Source organism: Accipiter gentilis, chromosome 7 (genome assembly GCF_929443795.1).
Source record: "Accipiter gentilis chromosome 7, bAccGen1.1, whole genome shotgun sequence".
Lineage (NCBI taxonomy): Eukaryota > Metazoa > Chordata > Aves > Accipitriformes > Accipitridae > Astur > Astur gentilis.
Window position 1 is genome coordinate 7,974,336 of NC_064886.1, and position 17,144 is coordinate 7,991,479.

General features: G+C 37.0%; 1 protein-coding gene across 6 annotated transcripts in view; it reads left to right on the plus strand.

Moving 5' to 3' along the window:
- The window catches only part of TANGO2 (transport and golgi organization 2 homolog), a 45,352-nt gene extending 33,575 nt beyond the window's left edge, over positions 1–11,777 (plus strand). For 2 of the 6 annotated variants that reach the window (XR_007506826.1, XR_007506827.1), the window contains 4 exons: positions 268–421; positions 3,673–3,777; positions 5,543–8,021; positions 8,782–11,777. Coding sequence is in view for 2 of the 6 variants with exons in the window: in XM_049807009.1 (XP_049662966.1) it covers positions 268–421; positions 3,673–3,777; positions 5,543–5,663 (380 nt within the window). In the remaining 4 variants the exon portion in view is untranslated. Of the gene's footprint in view, positions 1–267; positions 422–2,585; positions 2,638–3,672; positions 3,779–5,542; positions 8,424–8,781 lie in introns of those variants that run through there. The other 4 variants (XR_007506828.1, XR_007506829.1, XM_049807010.1 and 1 more) reach the window with 4 other exon arrangements.
- The last annotated feature ends 5,367 nt before the right edge of the window (positions 11,778–17,144 follow it).

Here is a 17,144-nt window from a genome sequence, read left to right on the forward strand (position 1 = left end):
TGATATACATCTTTGATACATAATTTAACGATCTCACTTACTTTTGAAGCAAAATGAAAGCTAGCACTAGGATGAATAAGCAAATTGTAAGATAATCATGAACTTGCTGATAACGTTTGGTTTTGTCCCTCAGACTATGTGGGATAAGGTAATTATGAAGTTATTTTTTGCATAGTACATAAATTAACTTTCTTTGCTCCAGAGCTTAATAAGTTGTTTGGGCTGTCTGGTTGTTTTTTGGTGGGTTTTTTTTGTGTGTGTGTCTAGGAATATATGGATTGAGTAATTCTTTGTTGGATACACCGTGGAAGAAACTTCAGTATGGGAAGCAGCTTTTCACAGAAGTGGTCAAGAGAAGTCAAGACCTTACCAAAGAAGACTTGGTGCAGGAGCTTCTTACAGTGATGAATAATCAAGAGCCGTAAGAACATGATAGCCAGAGTTTACTTAGAATTTGATATGACAGTTTGAAAATTGCATACAGAAACTATTTTGACACAAAAGAAACTTTAGCCTTACATTAATTGACTAAAGCTGGGTAATGAAGGGCAAAAGGAGTGTTCTTTCTCGCCACAGAGGCTGACTTTCAACAATATTGATTTTTAAGCAAAACACAGTAAACACTATTACTGTAGTCTTAGTACTTATAGACTGTACGCTGATTTCTCTGTGCCCTTTTTGTTTAAAGATTGCACTTCTCTTAGTAAGGGTAATGAGTGCAAGACAAGGGATGTGTAAGTTGCTTGCTGTAAGCTTTGTGGATGCTCACTGTAAGGTAAGGTTCAGTTTCTTACTGCACACAGAGTGAGCGCTTGTTTACATAGAATCATAGAATAGGATCATTTAGGTTGGAAAAAACCTTTAAGATCATTGAATCCAACCATCAACCATGCCCACTAAACCATGTCCTGAAGTACCCCGTCCACTTGCTTTTTTAATATCTCCAGGGATGGCGACTCAACCACTTCCCTGGGCAGCCTATTCCAATGGCTGAAAACCCTCTCAGTAAAAAAAATTTTCCTAAATTTTGCCGTAACTTGAGGTCATTTCCTCTCATCCTATCTCCAGCCACCTGACAGAAGAGACCAGCACCCACCTCACTGCAACCTCCTTTCAGGTAGTTGCAGAGAGCAACTCAGCCCTCAGCCTCCTTTTCTCCAGACTAAACAACCCCAGTTCCCTCAGCTGCTCCTCATAAGACTTATGCTCCAGCCCCCTCACCAACTTGGTTGCCCTTCTCTGCTGATGCTCCAGCACCTCCATGTCTTTCCTGTAGTGAGGGGCCCAAAACTGAACACAGGACTCGGTGCGGCCTCACCAGTGTCAAGTACAGGGGAACAACCCCTCCCTGCTCCTGCTGGCCACACTATTTCTGATACAGGCCAGGATGCCTTTGGCCGCCTTGGCCTCCTGGGCACACTGCGGGCTCATATTCAGCTGGCTGTGAACCAGCACCCCCGGGTCTCCTGTGGGGCAGCTTTCCAGCCGTTCTTCCCCAAGCCTGTAGCACTGCATGGGGTTGCTGCAGGACCTGGCACTTGGCCTTGTTGAACCTCATACAGTTGGGCTTGGCCCCTTGATCCAGCCTGTCCAGATCCCTCTGTCCAGATCCCCCATGAGCAGGTTTGTGTTAGTAGCTGCTAGCTATTCTGTGTTCCTACCCAGAGTGTAGGCAGAGGGTGGAGAAGCAAGCTATTTTCGGAGTTGAACCAGCTGCCTTCCTCAAAAGTGCAATTGGTTTAGGCTAAATGGGGGAAGGAGAAAAGGGGAGTATTTGCACAGTTCAGCTGTAGGCCTCTGGTCAAGGAAGTTCCCAAGAGATGAGTTTGAGTATCTAAATAAGGTTCGTGCACTCACTCACTACTGGCTACACAGTGAACCTCAGCCCATAACCTAGATCTTTAGAAGTAAAGGAAATTTTAATGTGAACATTCATGCTTGTGGCATTTTTCAGTGGTTCAAAATAAATGTTTACACAAGAACTTGGACATGTGAGCAATGAGTAGTAATTGGGAAGTCTGCTAACCTGTCTTAATTACTTTTTCATCTGAAAGAAGATCAAGTGATTTTGTAAAAAAATTGTTATACCTTTGTCTTTTTACTAGCAAAAGGTAAAGTATAAGATACAATACAGTCCAAATGATCTTCCCTTAATGTTCAGTAATTCAGTATGATCTCATCTGAAGTCATCTGACTATAAAATGGAAATATTTACTTACAAAAAGCAATATTGAAAACTAAGTCTGTAATCTTTCCAAAGCACACTTCAAGATTAAATGATCTTTTCATAATAAATATCAACACATGGATCTCAGGGATGTACTGCAATTCCTTCCAGGCTCCTTAAAACTGCTTGGGGTTATTAAGCTGGATAGCAGCCAGTTGTGCAGAGCGTACAAGAATTGCCAGTGGTGGAGTGTGAGATAGAAGCTGATGGCTCTCACGGGCTGAAGTGCCCTGCTATGTGCCTTCTGTGTTATATTGTGATATGCTCCAGCCATATGCCCAATACAAGAGTCAGAGCTCAGTTGCTCTGTTTACGCTACAATTGCACCTAATCTTGCTTCTCCCTGAAACACCTACAGGTTCTCTTCTCCACCACAACAACAAAGAAAATGATCCCACTTAGATGTAAAGGTCAGTTACAGTATAATAAATTGCACAGTCTCATCTACAGATCAGGATGAGCTCTGAAAATGGGGTTGAATTCATCAGTCTGTTTTGTTCTGTCCTCTTCCCCAACATTCACTGTACAGCTGATAAACTGCTGAATTATTATTATTTAATAGGTACAACTGTGTCTGTGCTAGGAGGCAGAAATGGGATTATTTCTTGAAGATGGAAGAAGCTTAAAAATCAAACACAGAAACCTGCTATAATAATAGTTACAATTGGATTTTGATAAATAAAATTGGAATCTTTAAATACTGAAATAGGAAGCTGTACTTGCAGCTAGCATTTGAGAATATGTTCTGGTGACGTGAATGGAAAGCCAGGGATGTAGGGTTGCTGCAGTAACCTTTGTCACCTTAGCATCTCTTCTGTGGGATGCAGGTTCTTGTTTAATTACAATAAATGAAGCTTGATATGCTTTCTAATAAAATGAAGTTTCTAAATATCTTTCAAGCTGTGATAGGAAAATTTACTGAGAAATTCGTGTGTAAGCATACCTTGTCTTCTGCTGCATCTTCATAAATTTTATTTGGAGGATTGTCCCAGGTATTTTCCAGGTATTCCAAATAAGATTGAAGGAAGCAGAGAGGTCTTTCTTTAACACAAAAAGAACTCCTAAAGTCTAACTGGAAAAATGCTGGTTTATGTGATGTGTCTCAAATTCCTTGATCATTAATGTTTTAATTGAAACTAAAATATAGAAAGATAGACAAAGAATAATAAGGAAAGTGAAATACTTGTCAAGATGTGAAAAATATTTCTTAAAATGAGACAAAAGTTCAAGAGCTTGAAAGAATCTCTTTGCAAAATAGCTTACAAGCTGTTTTATCTTTGGTTTTCCTCATACTTTAGGTCTGAACACAACTCACACTCTTGTACTTTTTTGAAAAATGATTGTTATTTATCAACCACTTGGTCAACACAGCTTCGTTCAAGAGGGATGAATGTGTTAATACTGGAGAATTCTATCACTTTTTTTATGTTACTACTTTTTTTCAGTCAATTGCCAGACCCTGCAATTGAAGACCAAGGGAAGGATTATATACGTCCTATATTGAACAAGTATGCAGCTGTATGTGTTCGTTGCCCAGGTTATGGAACAAGGTAAAAAATTCATAGTCAGAAATAGATGTGTACCGGATCAAAGCAGATCTCAAATCAAAATTATGCTGCTATAATTTTTAATTCTATAGTGACTGCTTTAAATTTGTTCAGATATTAATCAAGTGTAATTCAGTGAAGTATTTCCTTGCTCAGTATTCTGGTGTCTTAGATTTGCTACTGATGAGCATTTTAAGCACACATTATAATTTGTATTTGGTGGGCAATGTGACATATTTTCAGTTTGTCCAAGACAGAGGTAATACAGTTCTGGTTCTCCAGTGTAGCAGCAGATCTGACCACCTCTAATTTTGATCTTATCAAAACATGAAAAGCTTTGAAAGCATGTTTTTAGCAGAAAAACACAATTATCTTCTATATCTGCAAAACTGCAGAACACATTTCTCTTCCAATAGCAAGAATGTCATCTGCATAGCTAATACGTAGCTGCCATTTTCATACATTAAAAACCTATTACTCTTGTCCAAAAGAACATGTATTTCTACTTTCCCCTACTGATGCTGCTGTTTTTACTGAGATATTCTCACTTTCTGCTCAGACTGTTCTACCAAAGCTGTAAGAAAAATAGAATAATGCAATGCATCTTGCATTTAATCCTCGATGGGACAAAATTGTAGGTGAACCCTGTTGCTGCTGGTAGGGAATTCCTACTCTAAAAGTGTGCTAATGATTTTGTCAGATTGGTCTCTGGCATGGTCAGCCATAGCATTTACACTGTAGAGATGCAAATTGATAAGCAGAGAGCACTCACTTCTAAGTACTTTAAGTTGGTATTCTGAGAAAGAAACCACTACAAAAGCTGAGTATCTCTATAAAATGTATTCAAAGAACATTTTAAATATGGGATAATGAAGACTTAAAATGGTAAAGAAGCATCTTCCTCCCCTTGCTTGACAGGTTGCAGGCCAGCTATTTCAAAGGAAACAGGGATAACTCAGTAGAAATACTGACCTCTTACTGGTGAATTAACACTGTATTTCAAGTCTTCCCTGCTACTAGAATTGTACACTCCTGCTTATCTTTCCCTTAGCAACATGGCTTAGTGAATAGAGATTGTTAATTATGCCTCATGATATTCTTCTGAGGAAATTAAGCACTTTTTTTATGAGCGAACAACTGTGAAGTGACTTGGGGAAGCCCACCATGTCAGTCATCTTTCTCTGGCAGGCTACTGCAGTGTCCATAGAGAAATGACAGCTTACACATGACAAAGTGGCATAGATGTATGAGTGGAATCTGGTTTTCATTAAAACAAATTTCCTCTTTGGAAGGTTTCTGGAGAGAGAGAAGTTTTTCTGTGGTTGTGTATCAGTGTCCTATGATAATAATTGACTATGTTTGAATCTTAATGGACAATTGATTTGAAAGGAAAGCATGAAAGACTACTATTGATATGAATAACCCATCAGGGTAAGTGTAGGCTGTGCAGAAAAACTTGGTTTTATGCTACTTCTGAATGGAACACTTGGCACTAAAAAAAGTATAACCTTTATCATACTCTCTGTAAATGAGCAGCTTTGTGTGTCAGCTGCTGCAAGTGCAACAGGGAATCAGAGCAGTGGAGTGACAGAAGAAGGGACTGAAAATGCCTAGTTGAACTTGCCAGGATGATCTCTGCCCTGCTAGTGTGGTGATGATGTGGTCAAGAAAAAACAAAAGAGCTAAAATCTTTGGGGGTGAGGGATGGGACCCTGCAAATTTATATAACAGACAAAAGGCTTAACCTTCTACCCTTATGTTGTTTCAGGACTAACACGGTCATTCTCATTGATTCAGAAGGACGGGTTACTTTCACAGAGCGCAACATGATCAATGCAGATGTCAACCAGTGGAAAACAAGCACCTATGAATTCAAACTGCACGCCTAACAACTTTCTATTCGAATGGTTTGTAATAATAGCAATGAGAGAACAAGCCATTAAGCTCTAGTAAATGTTTTGTGCCAGCCTCCACAAGCTAAAAATAGCAAGGAAAGTAAAAGTTTAAATAAACCGGTAGCATACCCTATGAGGCTCTCAAATCCTTTGGATAAAACCAAAAGAAGAAAACTGTTTTTACATTAAGTAGAAACTTATAATCAGAAATAATTTTTTAAATATCACCCTGCCTCCAGGACAAGGTCATCTTTGCCCAAAACAGTCATTGCTTTTTTTGTGGGTGGTGGGTTTTTTTTTTCTTCTTAAAGATGTTTTAGTAGACTCTTAAAACGTATTTTCAGTTCCGAGGAGGGGAAACATTTGCTGCTTTTATTGTTCTATCTGAAGGTTTTACCACACTTCGCTTTCCCTTCAACATATGCTTTTAAGATTGTATAGCTGATGCTAATGTGTGTCAAATGAATGTATGTTATCTTTGTAGCATTAAGTGCTTTAATAACATTTAAACTTTTTAGCAGTGCCATGGTACAATGTTCTGCCTGGGGAGGGCAAAGCAGGGGGCATTCTTTACATTTGTTTTCCTACAGATAGTACAGCAATACGTCTTATTTTTAAAACTTGATCTGAGATGAGATAGGAAATGTAGTTTAGTGTCTGTTTGGTTTTACTGAAAAAATCATGGGAGCAGATTTGCTTATCTTTGACCGGAATAAAATTATTTATATTGTGACATCCTGTTTCCTTATAGTCTAATTAGCAATATTGGTTTTCTTCTTTTCTTCCCCAGCAGGCAGGTAAGGTACAGGTATCTGTTTGCAAAGAGAAGCTGAATATGAAGTTTACATATATCAGCTGGTTTCTACATGTCCAATTTTGGCTTCATTTCTTCATTGGTATAATATATTAAAGCCTGGAGTGACTGCTCGTAGATTTTTTCTTTTCTTTTTTTTTTTTTTTGTAAAAATAGCTATTTGTTGCAAGGTGACATTATTGTGGTCTTATTGCTGAAAAAGTTGGGTATTAAGATGCACTTTGAATGTTCTAACATCTGTGAATTAAAAAGCTATTTAAATGCATGCTTTTTTCAATTATTCAGTGCCAGTATAGGTGATAAAGGATCTTGATATTAGCTAGAATCTCCTAAAACCCTAAGTTATTTTGCTGCTATTGGTGTTCTGTTTTCACTTATTTTGAATGCTGAATATGATGTTAGTAATGGATCACTGCTATTTTTCTCTATATATGCTGAATGTTATTCTTTTTACAAGCCTCTGATTATTTATTAATTAATTATTACAAAGTAGCAAGATTTCTGATATTCTTTACAAAGATGTGCAACTATTCTTCTGTACTCAAGCTTGTGTGTTTGAGCATTCTCACTAGTGTGTGTCTGTAATGGAGGCAGCAGTAAATTAGACTTGCCATTGAGGTGAAGTATTGTGAAAGGCTATTCCCAGATTTGTAATTGCCAGGAGATGCTGAAGCAGCATTTAGTCAATTACTTCCTTTGTATTTGCATATTCAAATAGCTTCTAGATACCAGGACTGCTTGCATGACTAGTCACAGGTTGTTGATTCAGTACTATATAAATGACTGTTTGACCACTTTGATTGCAAGAAGATCAATACAGTCTTGTTGGGTTGTACATGGTTTCAAGCTTGGAACCTTCCAGACCGTCTTTCTGAGCTGTAGGAAACGGTTAGTCCTTTTTTGATGACTGTTTAAATCATGTATTTGTATGAGTAAAAAATGTTATTGTTATTTTTAGATGCAAAGAAATACCCATAGCTGTCTTAAATTTTAATTTGACAAATGCATATTTTAAAACAAAACTCTGCTTTGATGGCTTGCTTTTACTGAGAGTTTGCATAGCAGACTTTTTTTATATCTTAAGAAAAAAAATCATCAGTGTGTATTTGAACAAGACATTCTCTTTGAAGACATTACCTAATTGGCAATCAAAATGGTTGCATGCTGTTTCATGCTAAAAGGATTTATAATCCTTAGTTTTTATAGTAGTCCTGTAACAATGAAAACTTATTTTTTTATATCTAGGCAAAAGAAAAGCAAGTCAGAGGTTAGATGTAAAAACAGATGATAATGATGTATTTTGCTTTGTTTGAATCAAAATTCCAGATCTGGGACTTGCTTTTTCTGACAATTAAAGTAAACAGTAAATAACTAAAACCTCTGATGTTATTTTTTTATTATGTCAGAATAGTTAATAAAGTGAGCTTTTTTAACTTGTTTTGAAGCTTATGAGTCTTTTGTCACTGGCTTCAGTGGAAACAGGATCAGGACTGCAGTGCAGATATCAGCAAATGGTGCTTGTCCATAGAAATGATCAGGTATTTATGAAGTGCCTAATTTACTGTATGCAAATTATAGTTGTAATGAATCCACTGGAAAAACTAAACTGTAGCTAAAGTTCAAGTATTTTATTTTTACAAAAGTATTTTTAAGAATAAAAGGGGATTTTAAATATCAGTTTTAAAGGATATAAAGGGAAAAAGTATATGGAAAACTATTGCACAGCATTTTACTAAATTTGCTTATGTATAACATCTTTTCGAAGTCATAAATTTGCAAGAAATTTCTGGTTCCTGTCTTTTCTATCAAAATGGTAGCAGAAGAAATTTTAAAATATCTGTAAAAACTCAGTTATATTTTTTTGCTTAAAATTGTTTCATAATTGTTGTTTACATGTGTATTCAAAACCTAGAATCAGAATAAAGTCAATCTGGTGACCAGTCTTTGTCAACATTAATAGATTGTGCATTTTTGCACATATGTTTATGTTAATTTGCCTGTAACTTTGTGTGGTAAGATGAAGTAAAATCTTTCATGAGGTATTAGCAATGAAAGAGCTTTAAGTCAAGTTTATTTCTGGTGCTTAATTCCTTTTTAAGAGTGCTGTATTTTTCTGGGGTTTTGTTTTTGTTTTGGGGTTTTTTGGTGTTGTGGTTTATTTAGGTTTTGGTTTGTTGTTTGTTGTTTTTTTAATTCTATGCTGTTGCATGGTTATACTTGTCTTATCTAGGTAAGAAATTGGAAAATATTTCTTTAAAGCTAATAATCAGGTTTGGGGCGTTTTGCTTTGTTTTCCAGGTTAGTAAACAATGTATTGACTGGAATGTTCCCAGACCAAGTGTCACAGTAATCAATTCTGTGAAATACTCTCCAACTTCTGACAACTACTATGTGCCCACCACCTCCCCTCCCAAAAGCAAATATCCTCTTGTTACTACCCTGCCTGGACTCTACTCCAAGCACAGGAAGATCACGTAGAAAACACAAAGGTTCTCAAACACTGAATGTCTGAAACAGTGTCTGGAGCATCATTCTTCCTGCATGACCTCATGGTACTTGGAATCTGCCTTCTCCCTTGCAGACTGGAGTGGATCCTTCAAATCTTAATACCTGGATGTGCCAAGCAAGCCCTTAGAGGAAGAGGGACTGGCATATTCTTGCCTATAAAGTGGTGGAGCAGTCTCAGAGCTAGTTTTAGCTTTACAAGCAGTGACCTTTTCAGACTGACAGTCACTTAGACAAGACAAGCAACTGGTATTGTCATTGTTAAGGTGGCAACCTAAGTGGAATCTAGGGCAATTCCCAAAATCTGCAAAAAGAAAATCTTTATTAACTCACAAGCCTCTAAAGTTGTCACTGCCAATTCTTCCCTATGCAACAAGATAAATTTGGTCTGGATTACTGGTCTTGAAACCAGGTGGTTGCTTCAAATGTTTGTGGCAAGAGAAGTTATTAATTATCAGGGACCTTGAAAATTATTGTAGTGATAAATATGTTAAAAGTACTTTGAGGGGCTCAGGTTCCCTCCCCTGCACTCCCTCCCCCTCAAAAAAAAAAAAATTAGATAAATCGCAGCAGAGATACAGTACAGATAATAGGAAGGAAAGAGCAAACCCAGTGTTTCCTTAGTGAAAAGCCAGAGCCTCACAAAATGCTACTGAAGGGCAAGAATCCAGGTTCACTGTGGAAAAAGTCTGGATCCTGGGCAGACCTGAGACTCTCTTGTTGCACTGAGTTGGGACTACCTTAATGTTCTGCCATACCTGGACATTATGGTCGAGAAGTAATTGTCTTGTCTCCCTGTTACCTGGTAGCTTTAATAAATACACTCTTAACAGACAAGAGAACGAGTTGGTCCTTAGGAGGTCCTCAGTATGTTCAAAGCTTAACTGATTTTATTGTTACAAATGAAATATACCAAACTAAATATTAAGACAAAATATTTATAAGATTTGGAACACTGTTTTCGTAATATCATAAGGAAATAAGTAATTCCAAAATGAGTCGATGAAATACTAAGCAGTAATAAGGCAATAATTAAAGCATCTTACATTTCAAATTTACCTTCAAGAACTTAAATCATGCACATTGGTGGCTTAGCAAGCTTCCCTATTTATATGGAATATTAGCCACTAGGAATTAGTTTTATATCATTCAGATTCATGTAATAGAACATTGCTAATGTTCTTCATCTGATTAATTTTCTGCAGAGAAATCTTGTTGATAGCCTCTGAGGATTTAGGAAATAGTCTTGACTTGGTGAAAATAGAATCTGTATTTGTAATCAACTGGAAAGGCAATAGAATAAACTGTGAGAATTACATAACCCATCAGTATGACTCATGCTGTGAAATGTAAGTTAAGGTGAACAGAGTGAAGAAAATGTTGAATATCTAAAATGAATATATAAAGTAACTATATATCTCTGGAACAGCCTGTATCAAGAACTTAGAAACTAAACGAAAAAGCACTATCAGATTAAAGTACTTAAATTTACTGTATCTCTTAAAACCGAAGACATAAGGACTGAACTTAGGATCATACATGATGGAGAAAAATAATAATTAATGTAAACTTTTAAGTAGTACGGGCAAGGATTACTATCTGCCATATACAACATGAATAAGAAAAAACAATTTCTCTGCTGATTCACATTAAATTTTTGTCTCTTTGTACTAGAAAGATAAACAGAGAAAAAAAAATGCAAACTAAAAACAGATCAGAAATTGGAGAAACAAAGTAGAGGAGAAGGCCATACTTAATTTAGTAGAGAACAAATATAATGAAGAAAATCTGTTACCTTGAAAGATGCTCTGAAGATTATCTGCAAAAGCTCAAATGGAAAAGGAGTCGCTATTTTACAAGTAGGCAAAGATGGACAGTATAGCTTTAAGATATGTAGGCTACATCAGGAATATTTACTAGCACTCTGAGACCTTTATTCTAAACATGAAGTTTTGTGTGGCCTGACTAAGCTACTGTTTTTTATATATATAAATATATTATAGATTTATACATTATATCTAAAATATATATTTACATATATAAAAATATATTTACAAAGGATTTGGTAGAGAATTAAGAATCATAATCAGAATGGAGTACCTGTTCTAACATAACTTGCATTCAACCATGCCAAAAAGGTCACTCTACATAGAGAGTTCTGTAATGTATTGCTAGAGAGTGTATGTTTTTAGAAGTGGTTGTAACACAAAGGTAAAATAAACAGCAAGCAGGACTGCAGAATTGAAGAATACTTGATAGTGACTTCAGTGGAGGCATTAGGTTTAACAGGCAAGTAAAACAAAATAACCTCCATATTCTGAATATCTTTGCTAAAATGGTACATTTTTCAGTATGCATTTCATCTCAATGTGTGATTTATCGTTTTCTTTCTTTGTGTCTTTACTAAATATAGCTTGAATTATCACATTGCTCATTAAAACTGTAGTATTTGCATTATTAAGTATGTGTCAACAGGCAAAACCTTGATTTTTCTTAAAACATTATAAAAATGCACATGAAGTCCTGATCTCTCTCTTCAAGCGTGTGAGCTGGAAATGGCATTCAGTGATGTATTCTTTTGACTTAAAACAAAACAAAAACCCCACACCAAACCTAAAACCCCTAACCAGAACAACCCTGCATACAGATAATAAAGCTTCCACTGAAGCTGTGATTGTTGCATAGGTATGGGATTTGATCTTCTTTAAATTATTTTGAATAGCATAGAAATAACTGTTAAGAAAATGTATGCAGAATACATTTTTATCTATTAAAATTAATATGTTATGATGCTACTGTGTGTTTGGACTCTGCAATTATTATTTAAACAAGTGTATAAGCTGGCCTTTATGTGAGCACTGAGAAGCCTATTTAGTCCTCATTTAACTTGCTCTGAATTAATAGGACTTTAGTAGGTTCTTGATAATCATTACATGCTTAAATATTCTCAGTAAAATGTTCTGGAACTGAGTTGGTTTTATGAAACTATTTTATGAGTTTGTTTTGTAGCCTCTGAGAACGACAGCGCCTACTGATGCAGTGAGGTGCTTTACAAGCTTGCCTCTGGTGACAGAAGTGTTTTCAATGGATATCTCGTCTGACATGCCAGCCCTTATGGGCACAGAGCCAACTTTGGTCAGTAACTTACCAGATTGTGTAAACACATTGATTGCTTCTGTTCAGTGGAGGAAACCACATCACTCCTCAGACATTAATTAAGATAGATTAAATAATAAACTGGAGAATATGGGGAGCCAGTAGTGTGTCTTCTTGTGGTACAACATTATAATTAGTATTCAATAATTGAGGCTTTTGCTTCTCATTGAAAGAATGTGCTCTTCCAAGACAAAGGTGAATGAGAAAGCTAGGGTGGTGTTGGATTTTTCTCTCCATGTACTAGCTCTGCTGTGAATAGCTACTGGAAATAACTATAGAGCCAAGGTCTTAGTCAAATGCTTTTATACAGCTCCTGTTTGTCATGTCTTACTTGAATGGCTGGCATTTAGTGAGGAATTAACTGCCCTGTCAATGACAGGTAGGTCTATATTAGTACCTTAGTTTGATTAGTAGTGGCCTTACGTGATTTTTCTGATGGTCCCTATTTACTGTGCTTTGCCTCACATTTCAGGGCAACCTCAGATCACAGGGACTATTTTCAGACGGAATGGAACTGGTAGATGTGCTTCAGGAATGCACTAAGTGTACTCCAACAGGTAATAGATTTAGCCTGAAGCAAAACTGTCTGAAATGCACATAGCATGGAGATTAAGTACTCGGCTCCAATTGTTTAGCTGTATAAATCTCCTTATGTTGGTCTGTTTTACTTATAGATGTAGTATGTGATAGATGTGTGTTGTATTGGTATCCTCACAGTATGGCAGTTGCAAATTTTTCTGTTTTCTTTAGCAATATATTGTGCCAGTCAAGTCTGAGTACTCTCTTGGTATAATACGCATGTGTTTAGACTGGCAAAGCAGTCCCAGAATAGCAGTTATATAAAAAACAGCCATACCAGCAGAGTTGTGCTTTCAGAAGCATAACTTACTCTGCCTCTGTTGGGGAAAACCAAGGTACTGACATTTACGGTTTTGCTCATGTAAGTGCAACTACACCTGGATTCTTGGCAGCCAAAGACTGTGCTCCGGATTAATGTCTGTGTGCCACTAGCAGTATATATAGTAGACCAGGCTAAGGAACTGGAGCAACAGTTGCTTAACTAGTTCACAGCAGTCCTATGGAACAACAAAGTACGCTTTGTTATCACAAGTTTGAATTTAAAACATTTAAAACTGCCACTCAACAGAAATCACTGGCTGGAGAAGTTTGGGAGAAGCCAGACTGTTTAAAGTACTAGTTGTCAATGGAGTACTACTACTGCTCTTGAAAAGAAACAAAGATTGACTTGCAGGGTTAGTTTAACAACTGAACAGTAGCATATGGTAGAGACGCATGATGTGAAAGCAGCCACAAGGCTGGCTCGGAGGATTTTGTTTTGTGCATAAGATTATCTTTACAAATAGCAGATAAATATCATCTATTCTAGAAGAGTGCTCTGAGCTATTTGGATGAAAGGGCCTATAGAAAGCAAAGTATGAAGACTGCTATTCTGTCCCACATGGATGTTGTTTAATTTTTTCTCTAATATTTCCATAGATAAATGGAGTGTATTTAAGAATGCAGGATTTTCAGTCATAGGAACAAGTTTGTTCTATGTATCAAGAACAAGCAAGGGCAGCCTTGGTCACTATACAATAGCACCAACCCAGGTCCAACCGGCAATTGCAGAGAATGTTACAAGTGACTTGTGCAGTCCAGATGCTAATGTGAAGGTCACCTAGTTACTTTAAAATTGGCATTTTTTTCATCCAAATTTGGAATATCTTTTTAAAAAACAAAACAGAAAACATTAAACCAAATTGGTCAAAGGCAGGTTATTGAATGTGGAGTTAATTGCTCAACTCCTGCTGGTTAGAATTGCGTGGAACAGTATACATGTTCCAGGATAGATGAGAGGGAAAGAGCCTTGCCATTGCACGTCCTGTATTTAAACCGCAGCTGCGTCTACCTTGTAAATTTTCCACCAAAGTGGTAGGAGATTTCATTGTTAGAGTGACTTGGCAAGGTCACTCACAGTGTATAGCAGGCAGGAATTCAGATCTCCTCTGTTGCATCCAGATGCATTTATCATAAGAACACTCTATATATAAAATACTTTAATATGATAGAGGTAGTTCAGGTGGGAGGAAAACCTGGAACAGAAACTGACTTGTGGGCTATAACAGGGAGGAGTTGTTACTTTTTATTTGACCTCTTAGTCACCATATCCTGCTTCAAGTAATAATGTCTTTAGAAAAGTGCCTGCCTTATTGGAAAAAATGCTAACAGCAATCTGAAGCTTTGGAGAAGTAACCCATTGGCTGAAGTTTCTTCAGCAGAAAAAAACATGTTAGAAGTGCTTCTGTGGACAATACAGTTCAGTTTGCCTTAAATCTGCATGGATGCCAAGAGCAAGATTAGTTAATTCCCTGGTACCACTGAGCCAAAGGATGCGTCTACTTTATCTTCCACAGCAATCAGCCACCTCTCTTGACATGAGAGGGCTGATCTGAGCTTGCTCATGTGGTCCTTTTGACATCTTTCCATGGCTGTCAGGTGATGACTGACAGAGGTTAGGTTGAGGAGAGCAGGTTTCAGCAAAAAGTGAGACACAAAAATATATAATGCAAGCAAATACCAGTTTACCAGTAACAAAAGAAAAAAGTTGCTGAAATAAAAGTAATGTGGGCTGTGCAAAATTTGTCTTCCAGTAGCTTTTACTGTTGGAACAGTGCAGTATGGGCTGCAGTTCCTGACATTGTAACTAAGAATATGAAAAAGACGCTGGCTCCACCTAATTTTCATTCCGATGAATGCAGCCTGTTAGCTTTATTAGGAAGCTTGTAGTTGTTTTCCTTACAGGCTTGTTTTCTGTATTTTGTGTTCACAGCAATTGTTTCTGTCCAGCCTTCCTGTATCTTGTATATGAAAATCTCTTTGTCATTAGGAACTGATTTTTTATTGATGACAATGATAGTTCATCATACTCTTGTAAATCCTTACTGCACTATGCTGGTGGACCTGCACACTTTTAAATTAGAAGTCTGGGTGGAAGATCAGATTTTTGTGCATGTTTGACAAGTCTTTCATCAGAAGTCCAGGTCATCAAAATTTTCAGGTGAATTTGCAACTTGTCAGACATAGCAGATCAGATTTAATTCTCCAGAGGTCCCATAGGCCTTCTGGGTTAAAAATTTAACAGTAATTTTAACATTGTTTTGATCAAACTACTGTTTTGCTACTGGATTGTTATGATTTTATTTATAAAAAATTAGTAATATATTTCCCTGCAGTGTCAGTGTTTCAAAGAATCAGCTGTTGCATCCTTGCTTTAAGTCATAGTATTATGATTCTGAAAACAGATATAGAATGGGAAAACTAACATACTGGTTATTTTTTCACTTTCACAGCACTGCAGGCATTTTAATTCTTCAAATTTTACACACAAATCTGTTTGTGCTTCTGATCCTAACTGATATGTTGCTGTTTATGTAGACACAAAAAATTTAATACGTGTTCTAAAGAGTGCAATACTCTGTGTGATACTTCAGTTATACAGTCACATAAATTGGATACAAATGAGTCGTGATACTTCCATTTTCATATACCATTTGAAAGGGACAATTTTCTGTCACAATGTTAGCAATCTATGAGGTGATGTGACATAGCTACTTTACAGCAAATGGCAACATCAACTCAAATTCTGTACTTAATCATGAGATTTCTTCCTCAGCTTTGAAGGTTGAAGTGTGATGTAAGTGGCAGTTTTGCAAACCATGGATATTTATTAAATGTGCATTCTGAAGTGGTTTAACATTAATAAAAGCAGTCATAATTTAAAAACCACTCTAAAGTAATGGCTTGAATGCAGAAGCGTGTTATGAGGAATTAAAAATTAGAAACTGCTTTCAGTTTTTGAGGGCAGCTCGCAAAGATTTAAACCAATTTCAGTAATATTATGTATTGATACAGTACCATGATGTTATGTCCATATGAATGGCCACCATATTATTAGATACGTTGGTCCAGTCAGACAAACACAAATATGAAAGGCCTAACAGCGGTCTTCAAAATATTTTAAGATATTATTAAAATATTAGTTATCTTTCATAACAGTATTTGGGGATCTCAAAGACACGAGATGAGTGAAATACTAGAAAAATATCCTGAAACTGTATATGGAAGCAAACAAAAACATTTATCAGTTAAATGTTGTTATACTGATATGATAATTTGATGTTGATTTCATTCAGTATGATAGTGAAGGACAAAAGGGGCAACTCTGTAATTTAAGTGTATCAATAAAAGGTACTATAGTTCTGTTTCAGGGGAGGAAGCAAATTATAAAGTATCAGGACAAATTAGAACAGCAAATGTTCATTAACCCTTTAGAAGTAATTTTACCTGAATTGTGTAAGATGTTTTCTACAATTATTTAGGAATCGTGTGTAAACAATCAGATTTCAGGCTTATTCTGTGAACTGCTTGAAAGATGGTCCTAGTTTGATTTGCCCTTTTGAAGTAAATCGGTTTTAAAGGGGTAATGCTGTAGTTATGCTAATTAAAGATACAAGGCAGTGTTTTGGGGTTTTTGTTGTTGTTGTTGTTTTGGGGGGAGGGGGGGAGGTTGTTGGTTTTTTGGGGTTTTGTTTTTTTTTTAGCTAGCTAGTGTAGGGAGGAAAAGCGTTCAGCAGTCCATCAGCTCTGCTAAAAGGCAATTAACTTCTACACCCCTTGCTTCTGCTGTATTTTTTTTCCAATTTAAAGTAAGAGCAGCTGAGGTGGAAGGACAAAAAGAGTCAGCTGGCCTATAGCTCATCCGACGACTGAAGTAAGAATCCTGCCGTGGACGATTCTCCATTGCCCTGTAAGCGCAAGGAAGCCACGCCGGTACGTGCTGCACCGCATGTATGCCACCCGCAGCTGGGTTTCATCACGCAGCACCCCCCGTGGGGGTGGGTCCCCGAGCCTGCCCGAGGCAGGGTCTACTTCAGACCTTGGGCACCGTCTCGGAGAGCAGCGGCCCTGCGTTAGCCTCTCGCAACACAGCCCGGGGAAAG